Source organism: Rhinolophus ferrumequinum, chromosome 12 (genome assembly GCF_004115265.2).
Source record: "Rhinolophus ferrumequinum isolate MPI-CBG mRhiFer1 chromosome 12, mRhiFer1_v1.p, whole genome shotgun sequence".
Classification (NCBI taxonomy): Eukaryota; Metazoa; Chordata; class Mammalia; order Chiroptera; family Rhinolophidae; genus Rhinolophus; species Rhinolophus ferrumequinum.
This window is the reverse complement of record NC_046295.1, coordinates 75,187,677-75,200,704: the sequence shown is the minus strand read 5'-3', so window position 1 is coordinate 75,200,704 and position 13,028 is coordinate 75,187,677. Positions and strand designations below refer to the sequence as shown.

The 13,028-nt window shown below is 40.3% G+C and overlaps 1 protein-coding gene across 5 annotated transcripts in view; it reads left to right on the top strand.

Moving 5' to 3' along the window:
- MAPKAP1 (MAPK associated protein 1) overlaps positions 1-13,028 on the top strand; it is a 219,241-nt gene that overhangs the window by 13,907 nt on the left and 192,306 nt on the right. For 3 of the 5 annotated variants that reach the window (XM_033123342.1, XM_033123340.1, XM_033123341.1), the window contains one exon: positions 12,386-12,713. The exons of the other annotated variants lie outside the window; for them this stretch is intronic. In XM_033123342.1, the coding sequence (XP_032979233.1) occupies positions 12,455-12,713 (259 nt within the window). In that variant the 5' untranslated portion in view covers positions 12,386-12,454. The remainder of the gene's footprint in view (positions 1-12,385; positions 12,714-13,028) is intronic. 5 annotated transcript variants of the gene reach the window in all.

Genomic DNA, 13,028 nt, shown 5'->3' with positions numbered 1-13,028 from the left:
TTAGGAGTTAAATGAATGAGTGTCATAGTTGACATTTATTTCCCTTCCAAAAAGATGTAGTTAGAACAAGAAAAGTCAATAATATTGCATCTTAGGTTCATATAGTGCTTTTTTACTTTTTGTAAGTATCCCCAGAAAGTGGCTCATCAGGACTAGATTATGGATATTTCACTGCTGGGGGAACAGAGAGGCACTGACTTGCTTGAAGTCATCCCATAGCTAGTTCCTAGGCAGGCTAGAGACAATGACCTGAAATTCCAGATGTGTTTACTAACTTTCACTCTTGTAGTTTTAGGAACCAGTTTCTATACATAATGGCATTAAAAATATAGGTGGTCATCATGCCCATTCAGATCGGTCAACATGATTTACCTTTGTAGAAGGTTTGCTGCCAAAATCTTGGTACTATTAAAATCTTTGTTAAAAAAGGATTCCCTTGTACGTCTATCCTTGGAGTCTGAACCATGGTAGAGTAATAAAAGTACAACATGCAGTGGAATTCTTCTGACCTTTGAGGGAAAACAGTATGAATCAGAAACACACAAAACTTGTTATTAGGACTTCAGGGTAAACTCCTCCTCCTCCTCCTCCTCCTCCTCCTCTTCCTCCTCCTCCTCCTCCTCTTCCTCCTCCTCCTCCTCCTCCTCCTCTTCCTCCTCCTCTTCCTCCTCCTCCTCCTCCTCCTCCTCTTCCTCTTCCTCCTCCTCTTCCTCCTCCTCCTCCTCCTCCTCCTCCTCCTCCTCTTCCTCTTCCTCTTCCTCTTCCTCCTCCTCCTCCTCCTCCTCCTCCTCCTCCTCCTCCTCTTCCTCCTCCTCACAAGCAATTGGAATAGAAGTTGAGAGCGGAAAAGGCCCCTTTTACAGTTCACCCTGCCCATAAAACAGATGCGACAGTGGATGGATGTGCAAAACAGTTTTAAAGAAGTGACTTGTCCAAGACCGTGTAATTAGGTCCCTAGTAATTAGGGAATTGGAATTCAGGTTTCCTGAGTGGTGGTTGCAATAAACCGTGTTGCTTCCCTTAACTGACGATGTGGTTAACCTGAGAGCCAGGTAAATGGAAACATAACTCTACTGAATGATTCTTCTTGTTTAAGCAAACGTCAGACATAGAGGAAACAATAAGAGGAAAATAAATCTTAGACTGTAGCTGGAGACCTATCTATTGAACGAGCACCATGGATAAAGGGCCTTGTTTTGGAAAATCATGGCACAACCTTTTGGGAACAAGAAAGATTCATTTGTTTATCTATTCATTCCACACTGAGCTCTTACTGGATGCCAGCCACATTCTGCTAGAAACTGGCGGCACAGGGATGAATAAGACAGTGTCCTTAAGGAGCTTATAGTTTAGAAGAGAAAACCAACATATAAACAGATTATTATTTAAGAAAACACTGTGATTAGTTTGCTCATTCATTCATTCAATCCTTAGTGTAGCAGCCAGAGAGATCCTTTTACAATGTGAGTTAGACCATATCACCGCTCTGCCTCCAGGCCTCCGGTGACTCTCCATTTTACTTGGAGGAAAAGCAGAGCCCTTAGAATGGCCTGCAGTAGATTTGCGCTCTCTCCCAAACCTCATCCTCTATTACCTGCTTCCTTGCCGACTCCTTGTTTCTTCTTGAATAGTGCCAGGCCTGCTCCCTCGATTGCATTTCCCTCAGAAGTCCACATGGCTTGTTCTCTCACCTCCTTTTAAACGTTAACTCAGTGTCACTTGGCCACTTGGCAAAGCATTTCTTGACTTTGTTTACAATTGCAACTGTGGCTCCACCCACCTAGCATGCTGTCTCTCTTCCCTGCACTATTTTTCCCTGTAGCACTTCTAACTTAGTGTATAATTTATTTTTTTATTTTGTTTGTCTCCCACATTGGAACGGGAACCCCATAAGGGCCGGACTTTGTTTCCTGCTGTGCTCTCTGCAGTTAGAACAGTGTCTGACTCATAGTAGGCGTTCAGTAAATGCAGGCAGAATGAGCCCATTCAGCAGCACATAGCACCTACTACTCACAGGCCATGTGCTAGATTGATTACTTGGTAGGAGTGGTGGCAAAGTGCAGTGCAGCAAGACCACAAAGAAGGGAGCAGCTAACCCGGCTCTGGGTTTCATTAGGGAGGCCTCCTGGAAGAACTGACCATTGAGCTGGAGTTTGAAGAACGAGTAGGAAGTAGTCAGGTGAAGAAGAGTGAACAGGCTTCACATCAAAAGGGGTAAGTTTGAAGGAGTACAACTTGTCTTGATTGTGGTAACTTGAGCTGTGGTTCTCCGTAGGGTGGGTTAAGATTTTAGTAAACAGATATTAGGAGCTGAACTTTGGTGCCTTAGAAGATTTGCCCATAGATTTTATTAGTAGCAAAGTTGTATAGTTTAGTCTCAGTATAAATGACACTCGGGGTCAGGTTGGATATTACCACAAATTTACTGGCTTCACACAACACAGCAGGGTTTCTCAATCAGCATCATTGATACTGACATTTGGGGGAACATAATTCTTTATTGTGGGTGCTTCCTGTGCTTTGTAGGATGTTTAGCAGCATTTCTGGCATCTACCTTCTAGGTGCTAATAGCACCCGCCCCCAGTGTGACAACTAGAAATGTGTCCAGACATTGTTAAATGTCCCCTGGGGAGCAAAATTGCCTTCCAGTTGAGAACCGCTGCATTACTGTTGGTGGGGTCGAGGGATTCCTGTCTTCAGCACCTTTACAGGTGATGGGGGGAGAGACAGACTTACACCTTCACAGAGTGACTGCATTTCTGAATCTAGAAGTGGATAAAAAGTTGGCAATTCCTTAAACATGGTTCTCATGTAGCTAACTGTACTGAAGGTAGAAATAAAATGCCTTTAAAACAGTTTGGACCCTGGGAGCTGGAGAAGGGTTGACAGAGAATGAGATGTGAGAGTTGCGCTTAAAAGAGGAAAGTTTGCATTGGGCGAGAAGGGCACGTCTTAGACAAAGGGAGTACCATTACCGAAGGCTGGCAGACTGGCCCAGTAGTCCTGGGAGATGCATGCTGGGAAGAAGGCAGGTGAGTGAAACTGGGTTGTGAGAGCCTTAAATGTTGTGTATGAAGGTAAAGGAGTTTAGGCTGTTTTCCCACACTATATATTTTCATTTCTATTGCTCCATAACTAGTCATCACAAACTTAGTGGTTTAAAACAAAACAAATTTATTATCCCTCAGTGGGTCAGGAGTCATGGCTTCAGCTGGGTTTTCAGCTGAGGCTCCCAAAGGGATGAAATTAAGGTATCAGCTGGCTCCATCCTCCCCTGGAGGCTGGACTCGGGAAAGATCTCTGTCCAGGCTCTCTCAGGTTGTCGGAATTTCCTTGTGGCTGTATGATTGAGTTCCCATTGCCTTGCTCCCTGTTGGCTGGGACCGCTCTCAGCTCCTAGAGGCCGCTCTCAGGTCCTTGCCACGTGTAGTTCCATAACGGCTGTTTGCTTCTTCAAGACCAGCAGGAAAATCTCTCTGGCTTAGAATCCGGCTTCATTTGCCTGGGATGTAGTCTTACATAACGGAAAATAATCAAGGGAGTGACTCTCTTATCACCTCTGCTGGCTAGAAGCAAGTCAGGTTCCACCCACACTCAAGGGAAGGGCATAACCCAAAGGTGTGGCTACCAAGAGCCAGGAGTTTCTGAAGCCATCTTAGGAGTCTCACTGCCATGTGCACTTCAGCTCCATGAGGGCACTGGCCGAGTCTCTCCATGTTTTGCTCAGCATTGTATCTCCATTGCCGGTACATATTAAGTGCTTTATAGATACTTGTCAAATAAATGAAATCAATGAATGAGTATTTAATAGACAGTTGAGTGCTATTTGTGGTTTCAGCTCCTTTCACATTGAGAAGCAGTCAAGTTTCTTTGGTGCTACTAATTTCTTCACTCTAGATAAAACTATAAACATTTTCGCCTGAAATCTTAAAAGTAAAACCTAAAATTATTTGTTTATTGTCACAAGTGTCAATGAAATCTATTATGTCTGAGAGACAACAGCCATTAGAAAAATAATTTAGGGCTCCATTGCACCAAACTATAACAGCCAGATTTCTTGTAACAGCCAGAAGTGTTGGCATGTTTGGAGTTTTGGGGGTGGTGGGTGGTTGGGCTGTCTGAAGTTTATTGCTAGCTAATAAACAGTAACAGTGGCATAATAATAGAGATTTTAGTCTAACTTGTACTTACAACTTTATATATAGTTTGGTGTTACTAATAACTGCAGTTTTTCATACTTGTCATAGGAGACATCTATTAAGAAAAAATTAGATCTTGAGTTGTCCATTGGTAAAGTGCCATTTTATCTTCACAAAAATCAGACATTTTTGACACCAAACTCTTTTTCTATCTTGTGTTCAGTCTGAGGTTTTGATAAAACCTGTATGTGCCGGGAGTACCAGAAGCCACAAAGGAAGCATGGCACATCTTCCTGGAGTGTCGATTTTAGTGATACATTAAAAAGTAAAACATTTTTTCTATTAAAACAAATATATGTGCAGTATATTACAGGATAGCATGCAGAATGTGAATGAATTCCAGAACAGTTTCTTAGAGCATATTGCTTTAGGTGGCTCCCCTAGATTCTGTCCTACTGTGATTTATGGTCACCTGCCTTTTAGGTGTGTCCGTGGACAAGTGTGAGAGGCGCTGTACTGTACCAGGCTCCCCTTAACTGGATCGTGACAGATGGTAAGATCAGAGACGTTTCAGGTGGAGGTTAGTGGCACAAGAAAAGAAAAATCAAGGGTCAGGGTTTCTTTGTCCAAAGGAGACATTTGTTAGAACAAAAGACCTGGTCTGCTAGGTTGGTGGCAGTCTGGCTGGTCCCAGATGTCCTTAGTCACTCATCAGGGGGCCTCAGCAGACAACCTGGAATGACACCTGAGCCTCTCCAGGTAGTCTTTTATCCCAAGCTTCTTCTCATGATTCAGATGTGTTCCAAAGAAGGCGGCAGCAGAAGCTGCAAGGTCTCTCAAGGTTAAGGTTCAGAAGTCCCACAATATTACTTCCACTACATTCTGCTGCTTAAAGCAAATCAGTGTAAGCCCAGACTCAAGGGGTGGGGAAATAGACTCCATCTCTTGATGGGAGGAGCTGCAAAGGCTGGCCTTTTGAAAATCCACCATATGACCTTGAGCAAGTTGCTTAACTCCTTTAAGCCTTAATTTTTTAAACCTATAAAATGGGGATAATAATACCTACCTCCTGGGCTGGTTGTAACCATGAAATATGTTGTTACATGAAAAGTACAGCTGATAGAGCTCAGTAAACCGTCATCTATTACTGTTCTCCTTGTTTCTGCCTAATGAAAGCTTAGCCATCCTTAAACGCGACCTTCTTTCCTGAAGCCTTCTGTAATTTTCTTGTCTCTTGGAAAACATATTGTCTTAGCGCCTCATTTGATGGTTAGTATGTATTGCCTTATGTTACTGTAATGTCTGTGCGGGACATAGCTCATCTGCTCAGGCTTGTAAGCCTCTGGAGGGTGCAGGCCAGTGTTCAGATAATTTTTTGTAGGATTCCCAGTGCCTAGCTCTGAGTGATGTTTACTGAGTGAATCCCATATTATTCAAAAGATACAAGCATTTCTTTTTTGTTGTTTTAATTTAGTAAGTACTTTTAGTCAAAATACAGAAGAAAAATGTGAAAGGAAAAATTAAACTCCAGATATAGGGTCTCACTATTTATTGTTTAATGAAATTAGGCATATTCACATAGAAGATTTTAATTCCCCAAGGGGAAAAAAACTTAACTTTTTGCTGGTTTGAAAAGTAAATGAAGATTTAATTTGGAGTTAAATTGGAGAGAGAAGAAGAGATTTAAAAGCAATACAGTGCATTTTATTTTAATGGTCATTTCAATTATTTTCAAATTGCAGGAGGTGTGAATTCTGAACTTTAGATCAAAGAATGTTGAAATCTTAGTAAAAAACAGGGTCTGTTGGTTTTTATAAATGGAAGACTGCGTCTAACAAAAAGCCTTTTCTTTTTCTAACTTGTGATCATTCCCTGTAGTGCAAAATAAATGTGGGTTCTTCTATAACACTCTTAAGGAATCCTGTGTAGGAATCAGATTTAACTTGCCTAATGCTATAGCATGAAGTGGGGGTACAGGGTGGAAAGGTAAAAAAAAAAAATCTGGCATCTGCTGTTACATGTTGTTAACTCCCTCAGCAGACGTTAAATCATTTCAAGTACAGTAATAGTGTGGGAGGTAAATTAACTAACCATTAACAATCTTATAAATACACAATTAACATGCCAACATTTATATGACACATTGATGGGGCAGCAGTAATTTTTGATTGGGAGTTTGCAGACCTTTGAGAAGCCTCGGGCTGTTTGTTGCTTATTCAGACAAGTTTTCACAGATTGCAGGTGAGGAGATTTGGAGTCTGTGTCTGGCAGACAAGTGAGTTGTAGGGAATGTTTGGAAAGTCCAGGAAGGGGAATTTCCTATTAACCATTGGCTGAACTTGAGCATTTTAAGTCATGTCGCTGCTTATCTCAGGTGCTTAGGAGTGAAGAAGTATAGGGAGGGCCCATTTGTTTACAGTGGGGTTATTTAAAGAAACACAGAATATTTCAAGTATGGACTTTGTAGCTGAAGTTGCACGAATCTCGGGACTTCCAAAAAGATACAGACTAACTGAGAATTTAAAGTACACCCTTCTTCCATGGTTTCAGGTCAACACTCTGAAGTTCGTTTCATGTGTAAAATGTTGTGACTTTTATATTTGAACAACCGTTTTGTGCGCTGCTCATTTCTTGCTATTGTACAAATCACTGTTGCATTAGTGGAAGGAGGTTAAGGGTCTAGTCTACTGTATTACACGTTTACTATCTTGCATCTTTCAAAAGACCCATGGAAGAAATTTCTCTCAGGGTCCAAAACCCAAAGAGCTCAACAACATGATTTTTAAAATCATGTTTATTAAGACTGTTATAATTCTTTGTTCCTCTTTGTTTAGAAAGGGTGTATAATGGTTAAGATCCCAAGCTCTTGCCTTTGATTCTTGGTTTTATTACTTGTTAGCTATCTGCCTTTGGGCTTTTCTTTTCTATACCTCAGTTTTTTCGTATGTAAAATGGGGATAAAAATAGTAAGTATCTTACAGGGTTGTTTTGAGAATTCTATGAATTAATCCATCTAAAAAGGAAAGAACAAGTCTAGCTTTTGTAATAAGGTTAGCTATTATACTTGCCTTTTGCTTCTGGGATTCTGCAGTCTACCTGTAGCAGATGTGTAAGATCTTACGGCATGCACTGACTAATGGATTCATCCTGACTTAGTTGCCCTTTGCCACTTTTCTCATCTACTTTTTTACTCTGTCTTATGTTTTTTTGTAAGCCATTGCAAATGCAGTTCGGAGGGTGTAAGTGTATAAAGTTATTAAAAATATACTTGTATTAAGACTTGATACCATTAAACCTATAAAATGTAGTCCCTGTTTGGGGCACGTACCAGGTTACCATAGCAGGTTGCATGATGATTAGTGAACACAAATGGTTATGTAAAGTGGTAATAGCATCCAAATTGCACCTGGAACCACATTTAGCACATAGTAGGAACTTATAAATATTTGTTGAATGAATGAATGAAATATAAAAGGAGACTCACCCAGTACATTAAAAATGGCCGTGTCATTTTTGGGACATCTCTTACTATCTTCCTACTCTGCGTGATGTCCCATTGCTTCCATTTTCAGTAAAACAAATCTTTATACTTTGAGGGACCTGGATTTAAAAGTGGGAGAACCTGTGAAACGTAGGACATTTTATGGGAACAGACCTCCTGGAGCCTGAAATTATTGTTTATCCAATAGCCTAAGGTATATAAAAAGGACCAACTGTCCTAGAGAGTCAAGAACTGGTGACACCCAGCAGAGGCATTCAAAGCTCGAAGAGCCAGCATTTGTAAAAGTGTAGAGAAGCATTTCTAAACCATGTTCTGTGAAACTCTGTTATACATTGATATGTTTTAGTGTTTCTAGAGGAAAAAATGTGTAGAGATCAAATAAGTTTGGGATTTGGGGTATATGAGATTTCCCACTCTTGGAGATTCACAATATATAGTAATAGTTTAAAAGCTTTGAGATGTGCTATAACTAAACAGCAAGAAGAACCTATTTAATTTTGTTTAATCTGCCATTTCCTAGACATTTTTTAAAAATTTAATCTGAAATTTAAAAAATTGTGGTAAAGTATATAATAAACTTTGCCATTTTTATTATTTTTAAGGGTATAGTTCAGTGGCACTAAATACATTCACATTATTGTGCAACCAGCACTACCACCCATTTCTAGAACTTTGTTATCTTCCCCAATTGAAACGTACCCATTAAACACTTACTCCCCATTCCCCCCTCGCTCTAGCCCTTGGCAACTGCCATTTTACTTTCTCTCTCTATGAATTTGACCACTCTGCATACTTCATATAAGTGGAATCATATAGTGTTTGTCCTTTTGTGATGAGCTTATTTCATTTGGCATAATGGCCTCAGGGTTCATCCATGTTGTAACGTGTCAGAATTTCCTTTTTAAGGCTGAATAACATTCCATTGTATGTATGAGGTATGATCAAAAACTACGGTGAATGTTTTTTGTTATTTTCCTCCCTTTCCCCCTCCTCCCTTCCCCGCCGCCCTCCCCCCTTTTCCGACCTCCCTCCCCCCGACTCCGGTTCAAGCCGTTGTTTCTCAGTCTAGTTGTGTAGGACACAGCTCCCTGGCTCACGGGCAGCCCAGCTCCAGGGAGAGCTGTTGTTCACAGTATTAGCTGTAGAGGGCGCAGCTCACTGGCCCATGTGGGAGTTGGACCCGCGACCTTGGCGTTAGGAGCATGGTGCTACAACCACCTGAGCCACTGGGCCGGCCCTACGATGAATGTTTAAATACAATTTATTACAGTAAAAGACACATTGCCGTTAGTTCCCCTCAAAATACTCCTCGCTTTCAACACATCCCATTGTTCTTGCCACTTTCTGAAGCAGTTCTGGAAGTCCTCTTTCGTGAGTGCCTTTAGTTGCTCTGTCATGGCTGCCTCGATGTCCTGAATCATTTTGACTTTGGGGAAGTGCCAGAAGTTGCCCGGTGCCAGATCAGTGAATAAGGTGGATAAAGACACACCATAATGTTTTTATTTGACAGACAATATTTGCAGTGTACCAGAAGCCATGTGTGACACAGAGCATTGTCATGATGGAGGATGATGTACAGCACACTTTAAATAAAACACACCTTCTCTAATTGTAGCTCACACCCAACCAACTGCATTGAACAAGTTGAAACTTGTTGCACAGTGTTACTAAGGTTCGACGTGCTGCTTCCCGTACTGAAGATCCCTGCCTTGCCGCTGGGTGGACTCGGCAGCAGCATTCACCGTATTTTGTGACCACACCTCGCATATACCACATTTTGTTTATCCTTTCTTTATCCTGTATTTTTAATGACTGTGTAATATTCCGTTGTATGTATGTGTCATGGCATCTGCACTGTTGACGTTTAGGTTGCTTTCAGATTTTTAGTATTACAAACAATCCTGAGATAAGTATTTTTGCGTAGTTATCTCCTAAGAGCAAATTTCTAGAAGTGGAATTTGCCCAAAGGGTACTCATATTTTATACTTTGATAGATGTTACCAAATTACTCTCTAAAAAGTCCCATTTCTCTGAACCCCTGCCAACATTGTGTTTTAAAAAATCTTTGATCTTGGCACAGCTGATCAGAGAAAATAATTTATCTGTGTTCAGAATATCTTTGTCTTAGAAATCAAATCTACCTTCAAACGATAATTTGCTGCTCTTAAAGTGATTTAAAACATGGCCTTTGGTTTTGAAAAGTAGTATTGGATAGTGTCCCAAGGTGACGGTTTTGAAGCTTATGTTGAAGAGAGGCTCTTGAATCTGTACCGAGGAAGAAAAGGCAAGCCTTTCCTTATAATCACAATTACACATGACATGCTCATACATGTCTAATCTCTACAACATAATTGATTGTGTAGTCCTGGAAGTTAGATGGCAGCATTTATTGAATTCCTGCCATGTGTAAGATCCTTTGTCGCCAGAAGGGGTATGGGTGTTTTACCTCTGTCCTTGTGGAACTTTCAGTCTGAATCCTCAAGTACTTGGCGCAGGAGGTGGAAAGCATGGTTCCCAGGCAGTCCTGTAGGAGTTCCCTATGAGAACTAGTATTGAATACATATTTGTTGAGTGAATCCTACTGATTCCTCATTGTATGAAGTCATACTGTACTAATAGAGATGCTGTCTGCTCGTGTTGGGATGTTTGAGGGTTCTGTTCTGTAAAGAGAAAGTGAGGGAGCTGGTGTGTGCCTTCAGAAGTGTTTGCCCATAACTCTATTCCCGGAAAAGATTCTGTTGAGGATACTCCAGCATACTTTTGTTGCTTTGCCCTTTGCCATTTGAATTTTCGGTGCCAGAACACCCATTAAATGTATGGCTTCTCATAGAACCCCTTGTTTCTGTAGGGGAGAACCATTCAATACGAAGTTGGAGGCACCTGCGACGCCTCTATGGGCAGCTGGTTGCCTCACAGTCCTGGGGGACATGCTGACTGGTTGCTACGGGGGTGTTTGTAGCTCTGGCGGTCTGTGATCCTGTGATTCTGTTACAAAATCAAAACTATCATTTATAAGTGGTTGTACACATCTCTGTGGTTCTATAAATTCGTTGTTTTTTTTTTACAAGTGAAATGTAAATGCTCCACTTTAATTCTGTAATTTTTTCCTGATGAATACACTTAAAAGGGTGGGCTGACATTAACATTTCTGAGACTGAATGTCTCAGAAATTTGACACTTAGAAGAATTCCATTGTATTCAGAGATATACTAGTTCAGTATTTGGGTATAAATGTCTTGATTCAGGGATGCCTTACACACTTGGACATTTCCCATGAGCCTCAGTATAAAAATAAGTACTCAGTGGATATATTTAAAGGGAAAAATGAAAACTAATGTAATTCACTTGCTTAGAGATGCTCCTCAGTTAAACCTCCTCTTAATCTCAGTATCTTTATCTTAAGACCCACCAAGTGATGTCAATAGACTATGTTACCAGGCAAAAAATTTTTAAAACCTCAGCTATAACAATTTATTAACTAGATTTCCCCCATGTTCCCTTTCTAGAAGAAACCTATGGCAAGAAAGTAGTCTGATGTTGTAGGTCTTTCTAAAAATAAATTCTAGGGCTGTTTGTGGGACCATGTGCAATCCAGCATTCACATTCCTGGCACTTCATAATGGCTTTAGAGGAGCAGAGAGGTGACCCAGATGACCTGCAGAGTCCTCGGTCACAAAGGAAGCACACACTTATTTTACCCGCTGTGAAGTTACTAAAGAAGGGTGAATTGTCGATGTATTTTAGGATTGCTTTAAACAAGAATTGAAAGCTGAAATTGGTGCTGATATCTTTATCGTCATCATCATTATTATTAATAGCAGCTAATACTTAATTCTGTGCCAAGTACTCTTTTGAGCACTTTACCTGCATCGTCTCTTATATATCAGCTTATCCCTGGAACCCCCATTTTATGAATGAAGAAAGAAAAAACAGGCTCAAAGAAGTTAACGTTATTTTGACCAAGATTACATAGGTAACAAGTGGTAGACTCAGGATTTGAACCCAGTTTTACCTATAGGTCCTTAGGTTCTTAACTACTGTTCTGTAATATTTCCTTTGTTGAGGAGTCCCATTTAACTGAGGAGGTACCATCTCGTTCCCAGAGTAAACATCATTACAGTTTTAACAGGATTCAGGAAGCAGTTCTTATAATTAAGTTTCTAAAAGAAGAAATTAATCTGGTAACAGACAAGTTTGATTAATAAGTTTTACTTTAAAAGCACAGTTCTATCTTAAATCAGAAGAAAGGAAAATATACTTATTGAACAAAATTACTTTGGTGGAACATTTTTGTAAAATTCCCAATAACTCAGAAAGCATTGTCTGTGCCTTTTTAGATACTTTACAACCGTATAACAGGAGAGGGAAATGGAACCTGAAGAAATACAGTTTCATACAACTTGTTCCTCCATCACCTTATACGTAATGAGAAGACTGCATGGAATGAAGAGAGAAAGAAAGGAAAATTGATTGTTTTAACAGTAGTTATGTGCTTTGAGTAGCCTGACTAAGGAGTTACTATTATTTGTTTTGCAAGAGGAAGCCATTCTCTCTGATAACCATGGAGAGCCCCTAGCGCTTATAAGGATTTCCTTTAAACTTAGACTTAATATTTTTAAGCTCCTAGGTACAGAGATAAATGCTGATTTTCAAGGTAGTGTTTTCACATTGAATTTGTTTAAAAAATGATTCAGTCATTTTTTTGCCTTGTTTTTAAATATTGCTGTGTACGTCATGTTTCTAGGTAGTTGAGCCCGTGAAACAACATGAAGAGGAGAAAATAGCCTTTTAAGGAAATTGGCCCACAGAAAGGATGGCCTTCTTGGACAATCCAACTATCATTCTAGCTCATATTCGACAGTCCCATGTGACCAGTGATGACACAGGAATGTGTGAGATGGTTCTCATTGACCATGATGTTGACCTAGAGAAGATTCATCCTCCTTCAATGCCTGGAGACAGTGGGTCAGAAATTCAGGGAAGCAATGGTGAGACTCAGGGCTACGTATATGCCCAGTCAGTCGATATTACCTCAAGTTGGGACTTTGGTATTAGAAGACGCTCAAATACAGGTAAACATCACCTTTTAGTCATGTCTTCTGAGCTTTAAATCAGTAAACAATCTTATAGAATAATGTATAATGTTGGACTAGGTTTAATGGGGTAAGTTTCTGTGTATTAACAGGAATGTGCATGTATTAACACCAAAGTGAGTAAGCAACAGATCCGTCTCTGCAACTGAATGGAAAGAGCCTCTGGAATGATGCGATCAGAAAGAAATAGACAGGAATAGGCGAAAAAGTTGGCAATGAGAGAGAGGCATGGTGGATGTTGTGTTTCTAAAAAATCATCAGGTAGAAAGGGATGTGCATTTGTTTTGAGTTTTC